Source organism: Camellia sinensis, chromosome 1 (assembly GCF_055761805.1).
Source record: "Camellia sinensis isolate YWXY chromosome 1, ASM5576180v1, whole genome shotgun sequence".
Lineage (NCBI taxonomy): Eukaryota > Viridiplantae > Streptophyta > Magnoliopsida > Ericales > Theaceae > Camellia > Camellia sinensis.
This window is the reverse complement of record NC_138961.1, coordinates 192,434,431-192,461,383: the sequence shown is the minus strand read 5'-3', so window position 1 is coordinate 192,461,383 and position 26,953 is coordinate 192,434,431. Positions and strand designations below refer to the sequence as shown.

Sequence of the window (26,953 nt, the reverse complement as noted above, 5' to 3'; positions counted from 1 at the left end):
TAGGATTTAAGTCACTCCACAATTGCTATGCCTTTTTGTTTTCCAAATTGTTGGTTGATTATTAATTTTTTTCCTAATCGGCCTTGCGTTATGTAGGCACAAAAACCTGTCTGAATCTCTTTGTCCAACATGTTAACTAGGTCTCAAATTTTACTCTTATTAGGAGCAATCTTTTCTTTGAAGTCACGGTTACAGGCTCTATTCTAAATTTGTCTGATTCATGTGGAGGTGATACTTTACATGGGTCCCGAGATTAGTCAGGGTGTTCGTAAATTAGTCCAAACACTTGATCATTAAAATAAAAAAATAAAGTGAAAGTGGACTTGTCCCTTATCAGGAATTTAAGATTTAACTCACTCCACAATTACTATCCCTTTTTGTTTTCCAAATTATTGGTTAATTATTAATTTTTTTCCTTATCAACCTTGTGTTATGTGGGCATAAAAACCTGTCTAAATCTCTCCGTCCAACACATTAAATCTCTTAGTCCAATACATTTTTATGCACTTTTAACTATTGAATCATGTATTAAAATTTTCATATATTAAATTTAATAATTGAAAGTAAATTGGGACCAAAAAAATTTTTTGAAAGTGCTGCAAATGTGTCGCCAAAATACACTGACCGAAACTTCATTTTTTTGGTGTAGAAAAAGTTTGCTCGTATGTTCCACTATTACCATCTTACATTCTTGCATCCTTGTTTTCTTTTTTTCTTTCAATAATAGCTGCCCTTAAAAATAAAAAATAAAAAATAAAAACATAAAAACATAAAATAAAATAAAGAGTTTAGCTTAGAATCTACACTGTTTAAATTACATGATTTTATTCAGAAAATAAAAGAGAATACCTCTTTCAACCTTTACCTGTTTGAAAAATACTATGTATATCACTACATTTACTTCACCACATATGTGCACTTTTTCCCACTTCTTTTAATTTTCTGTCCCAAATTATCCAAATAAGGAGAATACCACTACCCTTATCTCTTCTCCTTTCTTTTCTCTCCTAAATAATATTTTCTTTTATTTCCTAATTTCCCAAACAAACCGATTACAAGCTAGGCAAGAATGTACCAGATTCCAAGATTCTACAAGCCACAAATTACTCATTGCCAAACACAGCAATGATCTAATGGTTTCTACTTGAGGAATCCCTAGGCTTGAGGGTTTACGAGGAATCACAGTTTTTAGGATGAATCCAAGGTTTTATTAGCCTTAGCAAAAGAAATTAATAGCAAAGCCATATTTCACATGCAAAACACAAATTAAAACAAAAACACAAATCAACTGGAAGGATCAATCCTGCCAGACTTAATAATATATTTTCTTCTTTTTCAAGAAAGCTATGTAAGGTCACAATGTCAATATTTAGGACGAGAGAACACTTTTCTATATGCTTAATTTTACAAGGGGTCTCCCAGAAACAACCACCAGGCGGGACTGCACAAAACCCTGGCTTACTAGACAACAGAAGTTAAAATGGTTAACAATAAAGCAGGATCAGTAAAAGATTTTCCCAATTGTATCCGACTTTTATCTCTGACATGGACTTGGATCATACTCGACGTATACCATCAAATCAGGTGGGAGATGGAGTTGATGCTGGGGAAGATGGAGGGAGATCGTCTAACAGTTGACATGAGTCTGGGCATGGTACTGTAGTTTCCAATTGTGATGCCTCAGCGTTCACTGTCTTGCACCTGGAAGATACAAATCAATTAACACACTTATATGGCAATTAATTAAAAGGCAGCTCTTTTTTTGATAGCAAGGAACTCCATAATCACACCTTCGGTGAGACCAGGGTAAAACCTCAGATATGTGTGACTACCCACTAGCACTAGCCTCGCCTATCAGGCAGTTTGACCTAACAGTAAGGCTTGGCGTCCCTGGTGGCGCAAAATAAGTAATTTTATATGTGGATATTTCATTTAATGTTAATAAAAATATAAAACATAATATGAATTTTAAAGTCTAAAAAAGTATTGACTTTTAGTAGGTGTAAATCGACATTATTTTTCATTTATCATTAGATCCCAAGTTATGTTGTTCAAATTTATAATGCATTGCATGCGTCTTTTAAATGATGGAATTGTATGCCCTCCAAATGTCCAAAGAGTGTCGTAGTATAAAAATAATGGAACATGTTTGGAAGTGTGTCTGACAGATGGTGGCATGTCGGAAGTGTCAAATAAGTGTCAGTAAGTGTCCGTGCACTTGTTGATGTCCAACACAGACATGCCACCTTAGAATCATATGTACTTCTTAGGTTGAGATTTATAAAGTTCTGGGAATGTCCTACTTCAAAAGCATTCTCTCTATGGTGCCTAAGGAAGTAGCAAGGAGTTTAGTGCAAAAAAAATGTATTAGAAATGTTCAGAAACAATCACAATAAAATCCCCCCCATGAAAACAACCTCAGAGGGAACATAAAACATGCTTGTCAAATTTTGCATATGCAAGTTCCAAGAGGTTGCAGCATATGGCAGTCTAACTCAGAGACTGAAATCCAGTTTACACTTAAAAAGTGCTAGAAAGAGCATTTAGCAACATGAATAGTACCATGTAAACTGCACAGGAATTAAAAAAAAAAAAAAAAAAAATTACATTGAGAAAATGTCTTCCATTTTTTTCCCTTTATTTTTTTGTTTGTCCAAGGAAAGAAGAATATTAAAAGTATATAATTCCACAACAAATGATTCTTAAACAATTTCCAAATCCTTCTCCAACTCTATCACGTTGCAGAGCTTGAATTAGAAACAAATTCAAGAGAGGATATGGCAGCTTTAGAAACAAGAAAATAGCAGCATGCAACAAACAAGAAAATAGGAAACAAGAAATTGAGTTCATGTAAACTTATACTCACCGTGTGAGCTTCTCTAGTTTAGCCACCGCTTGGTTTAGAGCATGAAGAGACATCTTCTTTACCTATTTCATCCAGAGTGAAAATCAAGGACAAAATTATCAACCATACATGCAGCAAAAGCACTTTATGAACCAAAACATGCCATATTTGGAAGATATCAAGATATTGGCTGAGATCGAGAATTTAGGATGGTGATGCACAAAGACCTAGTGGACCGCAGTTACCATACTCAACATATCATCAATGCCAAATACAGGTTTCTTACCAGAAACTACTACTGAAAGCTACTTTTCATTACTTCATCAAAAGCATGGAAACCAAAGTAATCAAAATCCCATACAGGCCAGTGTACCATTTTTTCATTGGCACAGTATGTACAGGTACCCATGCATACCGCACTCCATTTCAAATTTATTGCTATATATTTAATATATTTATCGAAAATAATTATAATTACCTAGAAAATTTAATATATGTAGCGTGGCATTCAAGGTTCAACACCAAACCATTTAGGCACGACATACACATGTTGTCCAACACAGGTATATTTTCTAAAAGAAATAACATAAAATGGTAGAGAAAAAAACCTACTTAAACATGAGAAGTGAAAGCATTAATAAAATAAAAAGGTGATACGATAATATTACATGTAGTATAGCTGAAGTTATAATAATATCGAAGTGACAAGTCATAGCATTACTAAACTAAACTAAACCAAACCAAAAAAGATAGTATTACACGTGTTCATCTCTTACACGTGCTAAGCTCTCTGTCAAACACCCAGTATCCCTCTCACCCCCTCTAATATCTTCTCTCTCTCTCAAATCTGTCAATCAAATGATGTTGGGTTAGTTTTTTTTTGACAATCTCTTCTCTTTGCTCAAATATCTTGGATGGTTTGTTTACACAGTTGGACTTCAGGGTCGAACTGAAAGTTTTTCGTCGGGAAACATGTTTGGGAATTGGGAAACTTTGGATAATTGTTAAAGTCATCAGTGGGCATTTGCCAGGAAAAGTTATATTTTTGGTGTACCGGACTGTACACCGAAAATTATCCAGTACATAAGGAACAGTCCAGTACGAGCCAAGATATTCAGCAAAAAGAAACTGCATGTAGTATTTCCCATTCTTGATCTCGTACAGTACATCTTGACCGGAATAGGATGGAATTGACATTGATGTAAACTGAGAAGCGCTCGATTTAAAAAACACATTTTGGATGCACTCTGAAATATCCAAATTAAGAGAAACCATAGTTCTTTTCAAGGAATACCAGCATCATGGTAGAATGCAAGGATTCCATTTTGGCTCGTCCTGTCCTGAAATCTGTGGTTTTTCCCTGACCTAAAGAGCATTTGGGGGCAGGACAGGTTATTTTTCTCACGTACAGGGCGGGGGAAGTATTGGCTCACCCAACCCGGGTATATTAAAAACAATTTATTTTTTACTTGTACAAGTTTAAAAATATATATGCCACACCTTGGTTTGTAATGTTAAATTTTGATTAATAATGTTTTTACATTATCAAGATTGATTTTTAATTTATTTATAAAAATTTCAACGGAAGGTCAGAAGAACGGGTTCAGCTACCTGTGAGATGGAGTCGAGGGTGGGGAAAAAATTCAACCCCAAGCAGGGGAGGAGAATAGGGGCCCTCACAAAAAACTTGACTGCTTTTTTTAATAACGAGGAAAAAACTAAACTAGTTGCCATCCCTAGTAGAATGTAACCAATATCAAAGTCCGAGTTCTTTTATTTTTTCTTCAACCTTTTAGTTTCAGTCTTGGGCTCCTTATTTTGAATCTTAATCTGTAGTTCTCAACTAGTAAAAATCTGAGTACAAATTTTCCCCATTAATAAAATAATGATAACAACAATAAAGAAAAACAACAAAACATTCAGCAAATACAATGTAATACAGGAAGTAATGAAATATACCTCTAGTTTGTCTTCCTTAGCCCTATGATTTGGGGGAAGATGACGAAATTCCTCAGTCAAATGGATGCATTCAGGGATGTTTTCAGGTGAAACGAAGTCAAGAGCAACTTTTATGCATGACTGGAAATAATATGAAACCCAAAATAAATAAATTAGAAGAATATATAAGAAAGATCATGAAAACCAAATGACAATCTGAGAAGACATACAGGTCAGTTCCACTATTTATATATGCGTAATATTCCAAAATAAAATATATTAACTAATCCTAATAAAACCCAATCTTAAATCCACATGTACTACATTACCCAAGAAAACTTCCACATGCTACAAGGGAACTTCATCATGTGGGTAAGATATTTCTAGTACAGCCTAGACAAAAAGGGAAATTTGTCACAGAGATCAAGATATTTGCATGCTAAGAGGAAGCATGGGAAATCCCAAGAACAGGTCGGAGCAACAAGCTGACAAGTTACAAGTTTTCCATGTGTTAGTAAGACTCATTTTCGTGTATAGAGATTCTGGCCTATTTAAGGGAAAAGAAAGCAGAGGGAATAAAAAAAGATGCTGCAAGAGGCTTGTAGGTTGAAATCACTGCATAAAAGAGCAGCCTAGTTGATATATTATTTGCTTAAAGGACTTTGTGGTTAAAAATAAAAATAAAAAAGGAGTCAATCTATTGAAGTAAAAAAATGAAACTAGCAAGTCAGTATTGAATCTATTGATGACATTATACAATAACTTTTACATATAAAATAAAAGTCTATAGGACAGTTTCAAAAAGTATCATCTTGGTGCCTATGTACCTTTAGGTTTCTAACTTGATGAGGACATCCAGCGGGTATAATGACTGCCTCTCCAAGTTCTTGCACAAATGTCCATGGTTCAACTCCTTCATTAAGCACCAACAAATGTTATTAGGCAAAAGTAAAACAAAAAAGTACGAAAATAATATAGGCCAACCAAACTTAAGTAAATAACAACTAACCAAACTCCTCTTTGAGTTTCTTTTTGTGATGTAAAGTCAAGTAGAATGTCTGGTCATGAATAGGATGAACAACCTGTAAAATAAATATATCAATTATCATAAAAAGTATAATGAGTTGTAATCAACATCATTGGAAGTTCAAACTCTACCAATTAATTTGTTAGAATGTCACCGGTCAAACTAGATTCTATACTTGGTTCTTTTTCAGAGAGACAGAGAGAGAGGTTTGTAGTTTACAGTTACCAAACTTGGATCATAGAGAAGTAAGCAATTAGTTGAAACAAAGTATGTGCATCTTTCATATAAAAATAACTTTTGTAGAAGAACAAAAGAGGCATCAAATTGGAAGTTGTATTACCTGCTCTACCGGATGGCAATTGATGTGCCTAAATTCCTTATGGTGCTTTCTAAGATATTCCTGTAGCTTCGGAACATCTTGGCGCCGGAAAATGTCCCAAATAGCACCTCCCTTCATTGTCTCCAATCCATTCAACTTGTTCTCAGAAACAGACTCATCTTGCAGACTCTCTTCATTTGTTGAGCAATGCATGTCATCTTCCTCATTCCTAGTTCCCCCTTCTTCCTGAGAATTGGCAGCATCAACAACCTCAGTCAACAAATTTTCTGACTTAATGTCCAATCCCTTACGCAATTTCCCACCCTTCCTTTTTTTACCACGACCACGTCTTGACACCTGTATTCCCTTTCTGGTTTCCTCCAACACATCAGCATTGGTTATCTGTTCTGATGGCAAACTGGAAGCTTCATTTATTCCATCAACTATAAGATCTTGCACTTCAATATTTTCATTTTTTATGCGTGAAGAATCAGCATCTTCTTCTCTCATTTCTTCAGCTTTAATAACAGCACGATCTTCATCACATGACCTAGTCTCAGCTGTCTCTAACATCAACTTTCCATTGGATTCTGGCACATGCTTCACACAACCTTGAATCTCTGTACCAATTGTACCAAAGAGATCTTTTTGGTCAGCAGCATCATGCTTCTTTTTCAGTCCTTTTAGTATAGAAAGCTGTTCAGAAGTATGCTTCACCTCTGCAGTGTGAGTCAACACATTCACCTGAAGAAGTGTAAATGCAATAAATGATTAAAAACAATGTATATATGAAAAAAGTATGACTGCAGATCCATTCATTATCCATAAAGATCCATTCATTAGTATTCCTACAAGCCTCACCAATGTCAGATCCAACAGATGCACTCACACTCATGCCAACTCCCACTTCATAATTATTAAGTACTCAAAAACCATGGACAGAGATTTCTCAGAATAAGGCTAATCAAGGAAATCAACAGATCAATGTTGAGACTAAATTAACAGAACATCCAATCACCGATTCACAGAATACCATTGTGTCATTGACAAGAATGAGGGAATGACTCCCCTCCATACCACTATCTTCTATACACTTTCATAATCTATTTCGTGGGACCCATCCCAAGCCCACAATGATGATCCAAACCATTCATCTTGTAGGCCCAGCAGTAAAGATGAGTTGAGCAAAAAATTAGGTTCATCGAACATCACTAGGCACATGAACAAATTACATTTTGTTTTTTTTAAATCGATGACAACTACAAGTTTAAACTTAAACTCTTAAACTGTCCATTTTATAAAACAAAATGAGATTTGTTCATCTATTCATTGATACCTGATGAAGCTGATTTTTTGCACAGATAGTCTTCACTTTAAGGTTTACAAGATGAATGATTTGGATAATCGATGTGGGCCCAGAGTGAGACCCACAAAATGAAATGATTTGGATAATCGTTGTGGGCCCAGTATGGAAAGGAGTCATTCCCCTATAATGATGAACCTTAGAACAAAGAAGATCAAATACTAAAATATGACATATTACTAAAAACAATCTCCGGCAACCAACCACTGTTGGCAAAATACTAGAACATCATCATATGTACAATACAACAAAGAACCAAGGAAGATAGTTATCTACTTTGTTCAAGTTTTCTGTTTACGGCAAGTGTCTTGGTTTTTTTTGTGGGTTCTATTCTTTCTCCCATTTCTTCTTTTTATACATTCTTTGCTGCCATTGTAGATACAAACAGATTAGAGTTTTTTTTTCTTTTTTTTGTGGTAAAGGTCCTGTTAGTAACTCTTCATTTTTTGTATGTCTTCAAAAGTTCTTTTTTGCTTCAGTGTTGCTATTCAGTGTGTGAACATATTTAAGCATAATTACTAATTTTTCTTCGCATATCACCATAAATGCTTTGCTTTATTACCACGCCTCTGTATCATATCACTGATTTCTAATCAAGGTACAAGAACCATTTAAACATTTTTCGCCATCCCCTTTTTATGGGATTGTTCTAATTGCCAGTTAACTAATCCATACCAGATCAAATACCCAATCTTGAATCAAGACATTTACTGGAACGGTGGAACCAAACTGAAAGTTTTCAAAACATTAAACAATGCTTAAATTCAATTTGAAAAATTACCATCGTAACCTTAGTCCTTCAGAAGATAAATTACATACATTAATCAAAAGAATTCAAATAACATGACACTACAATCTACCCAAATTATTGAATTTTTAATTGCTTTGGACATCTTCACAGGCTGGTTCTATTAGTTAGAAATCACCAAGGCCCAAAAAAATGGGGAAATTATAAAAAATAAACCTAGGGTTTAACCCTTGTAACATATCAAACCACAAATTTTTAATTTCATCAATTTAAATCCTATCTTTTAAATTAGTCTCAATCCCAACCATCCGTCTATTACTGTTAAATACCAGATGAAGAGGGGGTATTTTTGACAAAATACTACTCTTCTTCAACATATATTGTGTACTATGTATACACTCTCAATAACCACCCTCTCATCCATCAGCAACACCACCTCCATTGTTGTTCCTGTCCCTGCCCCTGCCCCCCCTTCCTCCCCATCATCATTCAGCAATCCTAGTCTTCACACAACCACCCCACCACCCAAAACCCCTTCTCCACCACTTCAAACCCCTCTACAGCCCCATATCCAGCCACCCAAGTCCTATTCCACCACTATCCAGTCCAGTCCCTTCCCCCACCATCCCAAAACCCTGCACAACCCCCACCACCCCAGCCCCCTTCCCTCACCATCCCATCACCCCTAAACTTAAGTAAATCTCCACGCTGAATGGTGTGTGTGTGTGTGAGAGAGAAAGAGAGAGAGACCCATTTAGTTGTGTAAGCCCTGAAAATTGGACCGCCCATTACCATTGATTGAAGATAGCCCCCAAATATAAGGCGGGAGTTGTTTGTTCTTCCAAAAGCCCTGATGCATTCACTCCAGATTCCTTGAAGCAAACTGATTGCATTGTATCTACAGCATACCTGCCGATTTCATTTCTTAAGTGGCTTACCGGAAATGCATAAATTTATCTAACAGGGATGGTGGAGGGGGAGGGTGGGTAGCAGATATAAGTAAAGGGAAAAAGAAGGGGTGGTGGAAGGGAAGGGAGGGGAACGAGTAACAAGAAGGTGTGTTGAGATGGTGATGAAAGAACAAAGGAGATTTGGATCTGGAAGAGGCATGTTTTTATGTGATGAACCTCAAAGTATTAGTGATGATGAATGGTTGTGATTGAGTAAATAATTGATAAATGGTGATGATGATTTGGTGTAATCAATTTCAAAATTATGATTACCATTAAGTTGAAAGAACCAATCAAAAACTGTCATGTGTGCTGCCAAACAATTTTCTGTTAGTTGTAGTTAACGGGGGATAGATGCTGAAATTGAGACCAAATTAAAATAGGGGGATCCTGTCCTAGAATAAACTAATAAATACATAAATATACACACACTAACATATACGTAGGCAGTGCTGCTCAAAAATCACATGTTGATAAATCCATGGGCTAAATTAAGTGAGTCTGCTATTACTTGATCAACAATAAAAACAAATAATGTGAAGTAAGCTATCCATAATCTATTTAAACAATTCATACCGCATCTGACATGTCACAATGAAGTTTTGTCACGGAATCTCCACGTCCAAGCTCTTCAGCAAACCCATATGCTATGTATGTTTTAGGACCCAGGTCTGGCTTCAGCATTTTCTTAGGCAACTTTGCAGCAACATTAAGAAGACCAGATCGAGGATGTGTGTATTCTAAATATGGCAAGGCACTGATAAACTCTGCACCATGGCGTGGTAAGCGCTCTTCAAAGAAAGTAGATGGGGGCCAATCTTTCAATTTGAGCATCTCAAGCCACTTATTTTTGTGGAATCGGCCTTCTGAATACCCTTTGAAAAATTGGTGAATGTTTATATCAACCTGCACATTCACAAAACAATTTATGAAAGAACAACTAATAACATTCATTAGCTAGAAATTATGATATAAGAAATGATATGAGTGACTAGCATACAATGATATCCATTATTGCCAAGATAAAGATTGGGTTAGATGAGAGAAAGAGAGAGATCCAAACCTCTAAACCTACTATACTACCTTCTCTCTTCTTTTTTAAGAAAAACAACCATAATTTTTCATCTTCTTTTTTTTTCCCCCTTTTTTTTCTTTTAGGGCTGAGGAGTAAGGGGTTGAAAACCACAATAAATCTCAAATAAACCAAACTTCATTATAAATCACTTGAATAATGTTATCTCAAGCAGTCAAATAAATCTGTCCAAATTGTCTGGCATAAAGCACTTGAATACAATGTTAACTTGCTACAGTACTCTGACCATGTTAAATTGTTCCATTCACCCCTCTTCTGTTCCCTCGACCTTAATTTCACCCTGTCAACAAGTCAAGCTAAGTCAGAGCAAGGCTCCAACCGTACATTCATAGCAGAGTGAATCCAATGTTTCCTAAATAAACGGTTAAACTCAACCAATTTTGACGTCTTCTTACTGTCTGAAAACAACTATGAACGGAAAAAATAAATAAATAAGTAGACAGCCAAAGTAGTTGAGTTTACACTATTGTAAAGTTGAACCATATTAGATAGGAATATATTGCAAATGAACCAAACTCCTTTCAAACTTAACAAGTAACCCAGGAAACCTGCATAAGGTTTTCTTGTGACTTGGTAAAACAAACACCAGGTCTCCATCATACTCTATAAAACCAAAATACATTTTTGATTGATATTTCATATTTTTACTTGCATACATGTTTACTAGAAAGTCATTTGACTGCCTATTTATTACTGTTCCTAATTGTACATAGCTATTTGCATGCAGGTGTCTAGGTAATGAAAGCCATTTATACAAATTATGTGCAATGATGCAATATCCTTCTTTTAGGGGCGTCATTCCAGTGATGCCACAAAAATGTATTATAACAATCCTACAAATGCCATCTGCTTGAAAAGCTATTTACCAAAAATAGTATGTTTAGTTACCTAGCTCCTCTCACATTCCAAAAACAGTGCAACAATACCTATATGCTTAAATTTACACATGTAGACAAACCTACATATTATGTAGACAATAAATAAGACATTTATAAATACACAAGCTCATGCAGCCATGCATCCCTCAAGTTGAGGTCAAAAACAAAATGAAAACTAGTTAAAGCTCAACCAAATGCAATTCCTTTCACCAATCTCAGCCAAACACTTCGCTTAAGCGTGCTTGATTAAGTCTGAAACCTGATTTCAATAATAAAGACAAATGATAAATTAATTAAAGCAGGATCATCAATCTGCCAGGCCAAGTCATATTGCAACACTGGTTGAAACATGCATCTTACTGGCTCGTTTACAATTGTCAATCCATAATGAGGAATATATGCATGTGTTCATAGAAATAATTTTTTTTTTTTTTTTTCCATTTTTCATGGTAATTCAAGAGGACAAGACAATAGGGTCAAATGTATTCATAACCAAAAAGAGTGATAAACTATGGCACCTTTCTAAATTAATTCATTCCGAACCAAAGGAAACAACATTGTTTCATAAATGACAGATGATTGCATAATCTTTCACGATAGCATCACACAAAAAAGGCAAATAGTTGCACTATTAGTTCAATATTTACCAATCATAGTGAGATCAAAGACAAGAAATTTCCAAATCATTGGTTTCTCATTGATACATCAATGCCAATGTACTTATTACAAAAGGGGAAGAGAAGGGGATTTGGGGGGGTTTGGAAAATCCAAGGGGGATCTAGCGAGTTGGGAGATTGTTTCTCTTCCTAAGGGGTGGTTTGGGATGATTTAAATAAGTGCACTTTTTGACTTTTTATAAAGTATGGGGTAGAGAGATGATGTGACTTAAATAAAATGATATGACTTAAATAGGATAATGACTTTTTGATTTTTTTAGGTTATGACAAACAAGGCCTAAATTTAAAGGGAAATTGGCAGTAGGAAACATTGTTGCGAAGAACGTTGCCATTTTTGGCAAATGGTTATGAAGATACCCTCGTGAGTGTGATTTATTATGGTATTCTACTATTAAAGTAAATAAGGGTTCAAATTAATGGTTGGAATTCTATTGTGGTCGGGGTAACAACCGCTATCCTTGAAAATCCATCTCGTCTTCTCCCTATTTTTTCTCCCTTCGTAGCTTTGAAGTAGGGTAAAGGTGAACATATAAGGTTTTGAAAACATGTTTGGGTGGTGACTCCACTTTTAAAACTCTGCTCCTATGCTTGTTGTGTTTGGCCTTCTCCTAATGTTTCTATTGCTTCTAGGCTTGCTCTAGTTTGGCTCCAATTTCTTGGAATTTTAATTTTTTTAGTAATCTCAATGATCGTGAGGCAAGGGATTTGGTTGCTTTGCTGGCTTTTGTTGATAGTTTTTCCTTGAATCCTAATGCTTGTGACATGACTCGTGCAAACAAGCCAAGTCGAACCAAGTAGTACGTTATTCAAGATTGGCCTGAAAATTTAAGATCTTCAAAACGTGTTCGAGCTTTGCTTGTTTGCCTAACGAGCCAATCTCGAACAAGTGAGCCGAACACAAATCGTGTACCTCAGTTTTTTATAGTGCATATATGGTTATCAAGCCGAGTCATATGTTGTTCAAGTTTGACTTGAAAACAAAACGAGCTTTAAAATGTCTTCAAGCTTGGTTTGCCTACATAACAAGTCGATCTCAAACAAGTATTTAATAAGACGAACACAAGTCAAGCTCGGGTAGCTTAGTTTGTTTTGCAGCCCTAAACATGAGGGTGTGATCAGTTCACTCTTCAGGGTTATTCTCATTCAAATCATTTTTTGTCATTATCATTGACAATACTAGTGTCCCTCTTTTTTCATCACAAATTATCAGGAAAGCAATTGTGCCTATTAAAGTCAAGATATTTATAAGGACATTGTCTCATAATAGTCTCATGAAAGATGACACTTTTCAAATAAGGACACATAATTGTTGTCTTTAGCCTCAATGATGCATCATATGCAAGACCTAGGTGGAATCTTTGGATAACTTGTACTTGTTGCTCATTGGCTTCGATTTAATGGAATAGGTTATTCATGATGACGAAAATTTGTTGAGTGGCCCTAAATACATGTTCCCATCTGCTTTTGATTGACTTTCAAGGCTTTGGTGGTAATAGAAGTCAAGGGCGTTGTGACAATGCTTTCTTTTCCCAATCTTTTGGGTTATTTGAATGGAGTGGAATGCAAGGATTTTTTTATGTTATATGGAAAATGTCAACGCCTTTTGGGTTAAAGTTTGTTTCTTGCCTTGTTTTTGGGCTTTGGTCTCCTCTCCTGCAAGGGAATACCATCCTTTTTGATCTCTTCGAATTGAAGGGCTGCTTGTGAGATGTTGCTTGAGACTTTTTTATTTATTTTTTATTTTTTTCCTCTTTGGAGGACTCCTTGTCCTTTTTCTCTCTTGTATCTCCTTTTATTTTAATGTTAGTCTCTTTGCTGACATTCAAAAAAAATCCAAGCATTTAATCCATTTATGTGTAAATGATATTTGCTACCTATAAATGCATATGTTATCCATGAATAAATGTGCGGGTGAACTCTTGCATGTATGCACTGCATGTAATGAAATCATAGCCACCAATTCAGCAGATCAATAGAGTCAACAGAGTAAGGAACCCATTCATGATTTGATAATGAAAGGCGGACATTAAGAAAGAAAATTAATAAGGCTACCCTATGATCAGATATGGTGAACTAGGGTTTTCTGCACTGATGTTAACTGAAAATAACATGACAAAAGAATGGATGTGAATCTTAATATCCAAGCAGGATGATAGGTAACAGTGTCATATTAATTGAATCTTAGCAGAAGGAGACATCAGTACAGCACCACTATGAACATCTCCAACCCTACACTTTTTTTCATCAAATTTGTTCAACAAGTTAGATCAAAAGCTTGATTTCATGTAGCTCACACCTGTGTTACACGGATTCGGGTGCGGGTATCGGGTGCGGGTGCATATCTAAGGGTCGGACACTTCAAAATTAAAAATTGGGAATACGTGGATATGGATCCAAATTTGGATACGGGTACAGGGAATACGTTATATAGTTATTTTTTCAAATATATTTATTATATGAAGATGAGTTTAAAAAAAATTAAGGAATAACAAATTTTGTTAAAAAAATAACAAATAAAATATAAATAATAAATAAAAATTATATCATTTATGATATATTATTTTATATAATATTTTTTTGAGTGAATATTATATAATATGAATACTATTATATATTATTATATTAATATCATTTACAAATAGAAGGCAGAGAAAGAGAATAGAGAGGAAGAAAAGACAGAGTCAAAAAAGAAAAGAGAGAGAGAAGAAGAGAAGAAAATAGGAGAGAGAGAGAGAGACCAAAAGGGAATTGAAGCCCTAGGGTCATTTTATAGGTGAAATTGACTTTGAGATGTTGGTTTTCAGATCTCCTTCGATTCGGTCTAGTTTGCGACTAGGGTTCACACTTCAGTCTTGCTTCGTGACTCGACTTGCTTTGCAAAGGCGCGTTTCAACCCCCCCCCCCTCCCTCTCTCTCTCTCTCGCAACAACCCTTCTTTTTTCTCCTCTCATGTCAGCCGTGTCCAAAAAAACCATGCCAAATCCGACACATATCTTACACCCGCACCCGTGTTGTGCCATGTCGACACGGGTACTCTACCCTAAACCGGCAAGTCAATGTAACATAGGCTCACACGAATGGTAAGAATCAAAATTTTCACCAAATCTTTTTAAAAATACCTAATCTATCCCACACACGTACTTCAACTAATTCAGGTGAAAAAAATATGATCTCCAATCCTTCATCTTTTAACAATTTCACCAAATTAAAGTGAAAAAATGGTTGTTGAAAATTTGATGAAAGATTTGAATCATTTAGAATGTAAAATGAGGAAATTAGGGTTAGGAAGAACAAGAGAGAAGAGGAGAAGATGAAGGAATTTTTATATATCTTATAATGTTGTGCTCAACCCTACATTAGCACATTAGCAAAATATATATACAAACCCTAATATTGCAATATGACCATCGTACCCTCAACTTAAATAAATATTAACAATAGAACAAAAATAGCTATTCTAACACTTCCCCTCAAGCTGGAGCATAGAGATCAAACATGCCCAGCTTAATAGATAAGCGATGAAATGAAGACCAAGCCAAAGGTTTGGGGAGAATATCAACCAATTGATCTTCAGAACGAACATAAGGAGTCACAAGTTGTTTACACAGTAAGAGACCACGAATAAAATGGCAATCAACCTCTATATGTTTGGTCCGTTCATGAAACACGGGATTATTGGCAATGAAAATAGCAGCCTGATTATCACAAGACATGCTTATAGGAGTGAGAACAGAAAAACCAAAATCTCGGAGAAGAAACTGAACCCAGAGCATCTCAAAAGTAGTATGAGCTATGGTACGGTATTCCGCCTTGGCACTAGAACGAGCAACAATAGCCAGTTTCTTAATACGCCAAGTAACAAGATTACCACTAACAAAGGTACAATAGCCCGAGGTGAAATGGCGATCAGTCCTATTGCCAGCCCAATCAGCATCACTAGACAGACAATGAGGAAGATGGTTGATATAGCAAACCCCGACCGGGAGTACTCTTCAAGTACTGTAAGATACAATACAACACACAATAGCAAAATGAGATTGGCGAGAAGCATGCATAAATTGACTGACCACACCCACACATAAGTAATATTGGGACAAGCAACAGTGAAATAGATTAACTTCCCAACCAATCGATAATAACGACTAATATCAGAAAATAAGTCCCCAGTTTCACCATCAAGTATGACACTAGAATCCATGGGAGTATCACTAGGGTGAGTGCCTAAGACACCAGTCTCAGTGAGAAGATCAAGAACATACTTCCGTCGAGAGAGAAACAAGCCCTAAGAAAAGTGAGCAACTTCAATCCCAAAAAAAACCCAAAGATGACCCAAGTCTTTGGTGTGAAATTGTTGGCCTAAATACTGCTTCAAATCAGCAATACCATTGGAGTCACTTCCAAAAATGATAATGTCATCCACATAGACAATAAGAACAATACTCCCAGAAGATGAGTGGCAAATAAAGACAGGGTGATCAAAAATAAAACGGCAAAATCCATAAGCAATGACAACAGCACTGAAACGATCAAACCAGGCACGAGGAAACTGCTTGAAACTATACAAGGCCTTCCGCAAGCGACAAACAAGATGCTCTTAACCAGGCACAATATAGTCAAAGGATTGATCCATATAGACCTCTTTTTGGAGATCGCCATGAAGAAAGGCATTCTTGATATCAAGTTGATACAAAAGCCAAGAATGACTAACTACAACGGAGAGAATGATCCAAACAAAGTTAAGACGAGCCACAAGAGAGAAAGTCTCTAGATATCAACACCATAAGTTTAGGTGTAGCCTTTAGCGACCAAGCGAGCCTTAAGCCGCTCAACAGTCCCATCAAGAAGATACTTAACAGTATAAATCCAATGACAACCCACAATAGATTTGCCAGAAGGTAGAGGGGTAAGTTCCCACGTCTGATTCTTATACAGGGCATGCATTTCCTCATCCATGGCATGCTTCCAACCAGAAATAGACATAGCCTGCTGATATGAGTGGGGAGTGGTAATACTAGACAAACTGCAGTCAAATGAGTAAAGACCAGGAGAGAGACGATCACAAGAAACAAAATTAGCAATAGGATGTTGAGTGCAAGTACGTTTACCTTTATGGATAGCTATAGAAAGATCATCTAAAGATACATCGGCGGATGGAACAATAGAGACAGGAACCTCAGATGAAGGAGATGAACTAGTTGGGCCATAAGACACAATGCGACGAGCTTGAAACTACTAATAAACCTGCAATGGAGATGTAGAGGCGAGATTAGAAGGAGGTGATATAGGAAAGGAGTAAGGAACATAAGAAGTAAGAGTAGGAGTGAGAGAGACAGGCTCCTCCTCATAATAAAAGAGAAGATCAGTGGATAGCTATTGTCCAGAGGAGGAGAAAAACGGGTGGACTCAAAAAAGGTAACATCAACACTGACTAAGTAGCGACGTGACTCAAGATGATAACAATGATACCCTTTCTTAGTGCGAGAATAGTCTAAGAACATACACTTGCGTGCTCGAGGAGATAACTTATCCAAACCAGGGTCAAGAACATGGACAAAGGCCACACAACCAAAAATGCAAGGAGACAGGAGAAAAGGAGATGTTGTGGGATATAACAGAGAATGAGGAGATGTGTGTACAACACTAGAGGGCATGCAATTGATAAGCAAACAAGTGGTGAGAACTACATCGCCCCAAAACTGTTTGGCGACATGTATATTAAACATCAGTGTGCGAGAACATCTAACAAATGGCGATATTTCCGCTCTGCAACACCATTTTGAGGGGATGTATGAGAACAGCTCGTCTGATGGATAATAAAATATCACAAAAGATAGTCACAATAGATTACACATATTCTAAGGCATTATCAAACCGAAATATCTTAATACGTTTGCCAAATTAAGTAAAGATTTCATTATAAAACTTAGAGATGATGCAAGGCAAATCAGATCTCTGTTTTATTAAAAACAACCAAGTCATCCGAGAGTAATCATCCACAAAAATAACAAAATAAAAGAAACCATTAACAGTGGGAGTTCTAGAAGGACCCCAGGTATCTGTATAAACAAGAGCAAACGACTCAAACACGACTAACACTACGACTAGAAAAAGAACTACGGTGATGCTTCTCAAATTGACAGGCTTCACACTCAATCTAAGAAACATGACTCAAACCAAGAACAGCTAACTTGAGCTTGGCCAAGGAGGGATGACCCAAGCGAAAATGCCACTAAAGAGGAGATACAGTAGCACTTAACACGGCAAACGGAGGATGATGAGAGGTCTCAATGTCCAAAAAGTATAAGCCATCCTTCTCATGTCCCAAACCAATCATCCTCTTGGTCTGGAGGTCCTGCAAAACACAGGAAATAGGAGAAAAGGTTATCAAACAATAGAGAGCTTAGAGTCAATTGGCTAACAGAAGGCAAATTAAATGGAAACTTAGGAACATAAAGACCAAAAGGTAAGAAAAGGGATGGAGTGGGATGAAGAGGACCTTGACCACAAACAGGTTGAGAAGATCCATCAGCAAGTATAATAGTATGATCAACAGGTCTAAGAGTATCAAAAAGAAAGGAATTACCAGAGACATAGGAACTAACACTAGAGTTTAGGAGCCAAAGCTGAGTAGACTTAGCCACACATGCAAAATTACCTAAACTAGCCATGGTAGCAATAGAGGATGAAGATAGACTAGGCCGGAGAAACTAGACAACAACAGTAAGCTCACTAATCTAAGTAGTGAGTGTCTCATAAGAATTAACCGGAGGAGCAACAGAGCTAAGGGACAACAAGGAAGACAGTGAGGATGGAACATCCATAACCTGATGGACATGGTCAGGTTTGCCATACTTCTGCCAACACCAAGGTTCAGTATGACCTTGGGAACCACAATGAGTACACTTGCGATCACCACGTGTACGAGAACCAAGTCCACTACTACCTCCACCACGTGAGCCCCCACCACAAGAACCACCTCTACGAGAACCCCATGAACCAGAATAAGAGCCCCGTGAACCAGATGAACCATGAAAACCCCCGCGAGTAGACTCATGATCACCACTACTAGAGACCAATGCAGAAGATGACAAAATAGAGGACCCATAGGTGAATTGTGCTTGTCCCAGTGAAGAGCATAACAGCCTAGAATAGGCATTGGCAACAGAAGGTAGTCTCATTGGCAAGAATCTGATCCTTAAACCCTCGCAACTCAGGATCTAAGCCAGAGAGTAAAGAAGCAATCGTAGACTCCTTCCAATATTGCTTTTGTTTGTTCACATCAGTAGTGAAGGATCGATACTGCAATAACTGATCCCACAAGGTCTTGAAACTACTACAATAATCAGAAAGAAACCAGCCAAATTGGCGCATAGTAAAAATCTGCTCATATAACTCATAGACCCGAGAGATGATTTGAAAAAGATTCAGCAAGCGAGATCCAAATTTCCTTAGAGGTATCACAAAATTCCACGGTAGTAGCAGCATGTGGTTCCAGACTATGCCAAATCCAACCCATAACACAGGAATCTTCACTACACCAATCATCATAAGCTGTATCATCAGTAGGAGGAAGGAGTTTGCCAAGGAAGCTGGACTTCTTACCACGTAAAAAAAATTTGATAACATGGGCCCAAGCCAAATAGTTGGCACCATTCAATTTCTTTGTACTAATAGATTTAGACATGTTATCATCTTTACCCACAGGCATAGCCTTTGCTTCAATCTTGGCCATAATGATCAATCACAAAGAATACGCAACAAGCAAGCACGAATGTAGCAAAATACTTGCCAATAGTAACTATCCACAACAACCAATAGCCACAATAACCAATATAGGCAACAAAACTAACGCAACAAACAAGAATAGAAGACAACAATACCAAAAACATAACAAGAGCAATAGCAATAGCAACAGCAACAGCAACACAACAGCAAACGTTGAGCAGAAAAAACAAAACTGACTTGTTTTGAGCCCAGAAAACACACCCGATGCACCAAATCACAAAATAAACTCCAAAGGAAGCCTTAAGAGGCTCAGTCGGCTCCCCTAGGACAACGCCCAGCAGTCGAAATCACAAAAATGATGCTGGAATGGCAGATTGCAAAAATAGGCACCATGAAACCAAAAATCATTCAAAAATCAAAAACTCATATCAAACAACTTCAAAAAAAATTCACAAAAATCACCATGAGTCTCAGGATGCAATTTCAAGTCAAGTGGCGTAGGTTTCGTCCGTACAGTGCTTCTGTCATGCTGACGTCATTGTATGGCTGATGACATCAGCACGTCTCGGTCACCTCGGATCGATCTCCAGAATCTGTGGAACTGTTTTTGACGAAGAATAGGTCGCTCTAATACCAAGTTAGAATGTAAAATGAGAAAATTAGGGTTAGAAAGAAGAAGAGAGAAGAGAAGAAGGAATTTTTATATATCTTATAATGTTATGCTCAAGCCTACATTAGTACATTAGCAAAATATATATACAAACCATAATATTACAATATGACCATCGTACCCTCAATTTAAGTAAATATTAACAATAGAACAGAAATAACTATTCTAATAGAGTCGTCCTTCAATTAAAAAAAAAAATCGGTGAAAACTTAATTTGATGCAAGTTTGATCAATGGATTGGATCTCATTTTCACCAAATTTAAATTTGATGAAGGATTTGGTGAAGGATTGGAGATGCTCTAAGGGAGCAATTAAAAACACAAAAATATATTGCAAAACTTTTGAAATAACCCCGTAATAGGATAGGCCAAATTTGAATTTTTCTCTAAGGATTTAATGACCAATAGTATTTATTGGGAAAAAAAAAAAGAAAACGAAATCCAAGGCACGCAATCAAATATGCCTAAAACACAGTTAAGAGCCCATGGCATGCATCAGTTTATGAATTGTATGTCTGCATAAATACATATGCATGTATGTGATATTCATACATGTGCATAGAATTTTGTTTTTTATTGTATTGGTTCTGATAAGTAGATAAGTCCACTAAAGGCACCAAAGAGGTGCAACTTCTGTATACATGGACTAAAAAAACTATATTATATCAACAAGATGAAATCCACCAACATACTAAAAGAGGATAAAAAATATTCCCCATTGCACGAAAATGAACACTACGCAATATAGTTTTTCATAAGACCACTACGGATGGAGGTGCTTGGTAAGCTACCGATTTTAAAAATGGGTCGCAACCACGCGTAACCATTTGGGTGATTACTGCAACCCTTTATGACCGCTGTAGTGGTGTGATTGAAAATCACAACCCATAAAGGCCATTACGACGCCATTACGCACAAAAATTGCATACAAATGTTGCAAAAAATTAAGATCTACATGCTTTGAGCGTTCAATCTTCAAATTCTACAAGATTAAAATTGCTACCATGGTTACATAAGCTTAGTTCTTTGGCTTTCTATTTTCCTCTCAAATATGTTTCATTTCCTCTTGATTAGTTGTGATTATTAACCTATCTATTTATATTATACATGCTTTATTTTTTGCTATAAGAATGGAAACATTATCCATATGTACAGTCAATAAAATAAATAAAGTTAAATACATCTAATCAAAAAATCCCAATAGCAACTTAAAACTTGTGTAAAAATTAATACATATATTACACCTTGTCTAATAACTAAACAAAATCAACTAAAAATCATTGTAAACCCTACTAAACATGATTTTGAAATAAAAACATGTGTATCAATAAGTTTTTCAAAAATTGTGCGAAGAAAAAAAAAACCATAGCCCTAGTTGCCGCCACCATTTCGCTACAGCCATTACACCCTGCAACCACGTCATTGGCACCATTACCATTACGGCCGCCGCCACCATTATTTAAAACCTACCTACTGTGGCTATTAGAGGTTCAATACTTCTGAATTCAGTGGGATGTAAAGTAAGCAAACTTCATAGAGATCGAATCCTAGAACTCAGAGATATACCAGATGCTATTAGTCCTTCAGTCTCCGTTGGTCAAGTACTAAACATGTGAAGCGTACACACGTCCCTTGAAGTTGAAAGCTGACACATGTAGGTCTCTGCCGATGTGTAGGGCATAAGTAATTGTCCACATGTCTATACCATGTGGCAGTATAGGAGGTATCTACATCAAGACATTCACATTTTTTTACATAAGTAACAGAAATTAGAAGCTTAAAAAGTCCTAAAAGAACAAGGCAGAGTAATAGATCACTTTCCCTAGCACTGATTCACATTCCCTTCTACCATGCTACACTCAATACACTGATAAACCAGACTCCTTACAATCTAACCCATTCATGCAGAAAATTTGCTATTTCACATAATAAGTAATGAACAAAATATATACAAAAGCACCAAGGATGACAAACACGATGACCATAATACACCACCATAAGAAACCAAATAAAGTGGTATCTTAAAAAGACTGACCTCACACCAATCAAGGCAATCAACTGCTGTCACTGCCAAATCCGAGGAACCCTTGTTATATGATATCTCACGGAATGCACGCCACATAACCATTGGCTCCCAGCTCAATCCACATGTAAACTCCAGAACATTGCGAACAATAACTGGCTCTCCCATGACCCAATGCCTCTGGAAGTGCTCCAGATCCCCTTGTTGGATATCACTTGATGAAGGGCAGTACAAATAGTTGTCATCAGCATCTTCTCTAGAAGCAGCTTTACGAAGTTGTCCATTACCAACGTCAACCTCACCATCCAATTTGAAACAGGAACATCGCTCTTTAGAAATTTCAGGAACATGGGCAAATATTTGGCTACCGACTAGTTTTTCTACTTTCTTTTGTAATTCTGAAACCCAACTTTCCAGAAAAAGGCACTTCAACTCCAAACGGTCATGCCCACAACCACCCATTTCCTCTGGTGGACAAGGTATGTCACCAGTTTCCTTGGCATTCAAGGCGGGTCTTGGTATTTTATCAACCTCAGAACTAGAAGAACTTTTGTTATCTGAAAGCGAGGTGAGAGGTTTTTCGTCATAAGATTTCACTCTATCAGAATATTGCACAACAATGTCATTGCCACCTCCTTGCAGGCAACCACCTCGAATTTCCCGGCAACAACTCAGGCAGAGATCAAACGAACAATTTGGACAGCTTCGATGAAAATCAACTATAGAAGTGCTGCAATTGTCGCTGCAATTGAATGCATGATATAATTAAATATTTAACAGTAATGGTTTCTAAACATGGATAGTTCAAGTTAAGGGGCATACCAATAAATACGTTCATCGTTACAACAAACAGCCTGCTGTATCTCTATATCTGATAGTGATAATCCTGTACAAGTAGCAAACATATTGACAAACTTCTTCTTTTTCTAGTAAATAAAAATTGTTTTAGAGAAAGTGCCAAGGTGGAGCACTACCCTTGTACAAAAGAAAAGAATAAAAGAAAAAAGAAAAAAGAAAAAAGAAAAGGAAAAGGAAAAATAAATTCCTACAACTTCTCTTCGCGTTTTTTTTTCTGCTCCTCTGGCCACATTTTCATTATCAGCTTCAAAGCATCATCTTTAAATTCTTCACAAGAAAAACCAACCACATATTGACAAATTACTAAGAGAATGAAAAGCATTGTTTTGGCTGCATAAGCTAGTGTACCTCATATATATCCCCAATGGCTTGAGGAACTCAATGTCTCATATGTTTTCAGTTCTACGAAGCAGAAGATTTGTGAAATGACATAAAATCACACTTTAATGAACCTACTCTAGCCATCGAAGCTCTGGTTCATCCTTCATGGCCTTTTGTAAGTTATTAATAGTAATTTTAGTATTCCAGTAATTTCATCAAAGTCAACTTAGAAAAAGGGAAAAAAAAATGCCCCAACTGCAAGAATGACAATGGATAATTCTCACCATGAACAACCTAAGAAATGAAACACGGATGGATTTGCATTACTCACTCAACAGTTGCATACTTGCAACATTGCATGTAAATGACTCAACAGTGATCCTTAATATTCTTAGTATACCTTGAATCTTAGCCTCCATCTCCTTCTCCATTGTTTGGTCATGATCAAATTGTTTCAAGAACGGATAGAGTACATATATCAGATATTTCAAGTGCCGAATCCTTTCATCTTTACTTTTGGGTTGTCCAGTATATTTATTAGTCTGCAGTAAGACATAAGAAAGCCACTAGTCATCAGTCACTAGACAAGCGAGTTGTTAAAACAATAGCTGAATGACAAAAGGCACGTACCAAAAATACCAACCTCAAGTATATCCATTCGACGCAAACAAGCTTTGCAATTGCAGTTTCCTCGACAATATGGACAAGACTCAGCTATTGCTTCCTCTGACAGTTGGGGATACCTGGAAATTATGATACAAAGGAAAATGACGAAAAAATGTGCATGATAATTAATGAGGGATACACGTATGATACACATTTGTCATCAGTCACAGCTTCAAACATATCATGTTTTTAGTAAAGATATCAAATTACAGTTGACATAGTCACATGTATAATTGCCACATCTCATAGATCATCCAACCATCATGACCAGCTGGACTAAAAAACCATTCTACCAAGTGAAGGCAGACAATAAGTATCAATGTTAGCAAACCCTAAAACAATCTGCAACTCAATATGCAATATAAAAAATGGACAAGTAATCTCAGTCATCAACCATTAATAACATTTATGACAACATGCGCCGGTACCGGTTTAGTTTCAGACAATAAGTATCAATGTTAGAAAACCCTAAAACAATCTGCAACTCAATATGCAATATTACTATGACAAATTGATTCTCCCTCATTGTTCAATAAGATAAAATTGTTGATTCTCCCCCATAGTGCTATTAGTATTGGATAACACCACAATTGAGAATATATGACATCCAAATCACATCATGCACGCACACCCGCAAGCTTACAATACCCTTGTGTGTTAGTTTATAACTTTGGCATTGGCCATGGCATCCACGTGAGAATACACTGTTGTATAGAAACTATAAGTGGATCAAAATAAAGCTTTCTGTAATCTTTACTCAAAAAAAGACAAGTTAGATAAATTCATAGTGATTTCACAATGAGAACTATTTGTCAAAGGCAAGTTATTTCAGCCTAAGTTCAGCACTTCAATGCGATGACCTTCAATATAGATGTATTATTTAGATACTACGCTTTAAAATGCCAGCAAAAAAATTAAAAATGTTACCATCTCTTAATGCAAGGACTACAGTAACGTTTGCGACAGCCCCGTCGACACCGTACCACCCTCCTAGTACTGTACATGCATTGATGACACATGGAGCAATCATCATCACCCCCCTGTTCAGAGTTATTCAAAAAAAAAGCTTGTTAGTGTTTTAGTTATAGATATTAAGCCACATAGATAAAGAAGGAAGTAGGGAGTGTAAGCTTACATCAGTGCTAAAATGCCTCCTTCTAGAATCAACACGAAAGCTAATTTGCTTCGATCGAGACCTTCTTTTACCTAAATTTGAATCATCAGTGTTATCTTCCTCTTCTTGTTTATGTTTGGTTAATAGTCCCAATTTCTTCTCTTGCAGTTTAGAAAACTTCTTCTTCCTCCCTAGTGATGCTGATTCAATTTTGTCATCCTTCTCATCATCTGAATCACCCCTTTCATCATGAGCTTCCTCTTCATCTCCAGAATATTTGATTATGGTCTTTGCTTGAAGTTTCCGAACCTTCTTCTCCTTCTTCTTCTTCTGTTTCGATGATTTTTTTATGCTTTTTGTCAAATTAGCATCTTCTTCATCATCCTCTGAATCACCTTCGTCATTAGTGTCCTCTTTTTCTTCGATTTTAATTGACATTCCCGATTTCCTCTCCGATGGCGCCTTCACCAAATTACCCTCCTCATTGTCCTCTGAATCACCCCCACTAGATTCGTCCTCACCTTCTCTTCCTACTTTTTGTTCGATTTTGACTCCCATTCCCGATTTCTTCTCTGTAACTCCCAAACCCTTCAAATTCTTGTTACCTCTTTTCATCGAGCTAAGCCTCTCCTCCTTCTCATCATCATCATCATGACCATCACCATCGTCGTTGTCGTCCTCCTCCACAGTAGTAACCCCACGCATCTTCTTCTTCGGAATCACCTCGTCTTCAGATTCTCCATCGGTACGACTCTTCCTCTTCTTCTTCGACGAAAGCCGGGATCTTTGGGGTTTCTCAGTGATGGCGGCCTTAGAAACCCTAGCAGAGGCGGATTTCTTAGAAGAAGATTTTTGAAGCGATTGAAGGTGATGCTTCTGGCAGAGGCTCCTGTCCTGGAGCTTCCAACCAGTGCAGCGCCACTTCTTGCCGTCACTCCTGACGCAACGGAGGTGCGTCGGCGGCACTGCCCCTTCGGCTTCCGTCTCCAGTGAGGCCGAGGAATCTCCCATCTTTCTCCTCCTCGCTGTCTCGCCTAAAACCACCACCGCTATGGGTTTTGATCTCTCTCTCTCTTGAAAAGAGAAGGGGGTTTTAGAGGGAAAAGAGCGGAATGTACTACTTTATAATATTTTACTAGTAGCACAACTATTTTATGTATAAGAGACCAGACAAATGATATTTGCATGTTCGAGAGGGAATATTTCCGCTGCAAAAAATCTAAAAATTTCAAATATTCTATTAACGAATTATACCAAATGCTTATATGTATGATGTATGAGCATCATTGGATCTTATTTGAGTTCCATACAAAATTAACTTAACACTAAATTATTTTGAGTTCCTTACAAAATTAACTTAAAACTAATTTAATTTATTTATGATTTTATATCGCATTATTTTTTATTTATATTTGATTCATTTTGTATTAATGTGTCATGTGAAAAAAATTCATTATTAACTAATTAAAAAATATTAAAATGTGTGTATCATATACACTTCATAATTAAAGAAGAAAATTATATAATTTTATATTTTTTGAATCATAACTAAAATAAAAAATTATAACTATAGGCATAATTAAAGATCTCATAAATCATAACTAAAATAATGTCATAATTAAATAAAAAAATGACATAATTAGAGATGCATATGACACCCCTTTTAAGTAGGGCTGTTCAAAAATCCGTTCAAACTGGTAATCCGGACCGAACCAGACCAAATCATACGGTTTGGTTCG

The 26,953-nt window shown here is 36.6% G+C and overlaps 1 protein-coding gene across 1 annotated transcript; it reads right to left on the bottom strand.

Annotated features, from left to right (window-relative positions):
- Positions 1-1,266: 1,266 nt before the first annotated feature.
- On the bottom strand, positions 1,267-26,435 carry LOC114299718 (lysine-specific demethylase JMJ26). Its single transcript, XM_028244518.2, has 13 exons — positions 25,236-26,435; positions 25,028-25,140; positions 24,078-24,177; positions 23,835-23,976; positions 23,078-23,141; positions 22,268-22,997; positions 9,767-10,096; positions 6,151-6,873; positions 5,793-5,865; positions 5,611-5,696; positions 4,805-4,924; positions 2,867-2,928; positions 1,267-1,701 (listed from the first exon to the last, which is right to left on the bottom strand). The coding sequence occupies exons 1-13, from the start codon at positions 26,223-26,225 to the stop codon at positions 1,581-1,583; spliced, it is 3,654 nt and encodes a 1,217-aa protein (XP_028100319.2). The 5' UTR covers positions 26,226-26,435; the 3' UTR covers positions 1,267-1,580.
- Positions 26,436-26,953: the final 518 nt, after the last annotated feature.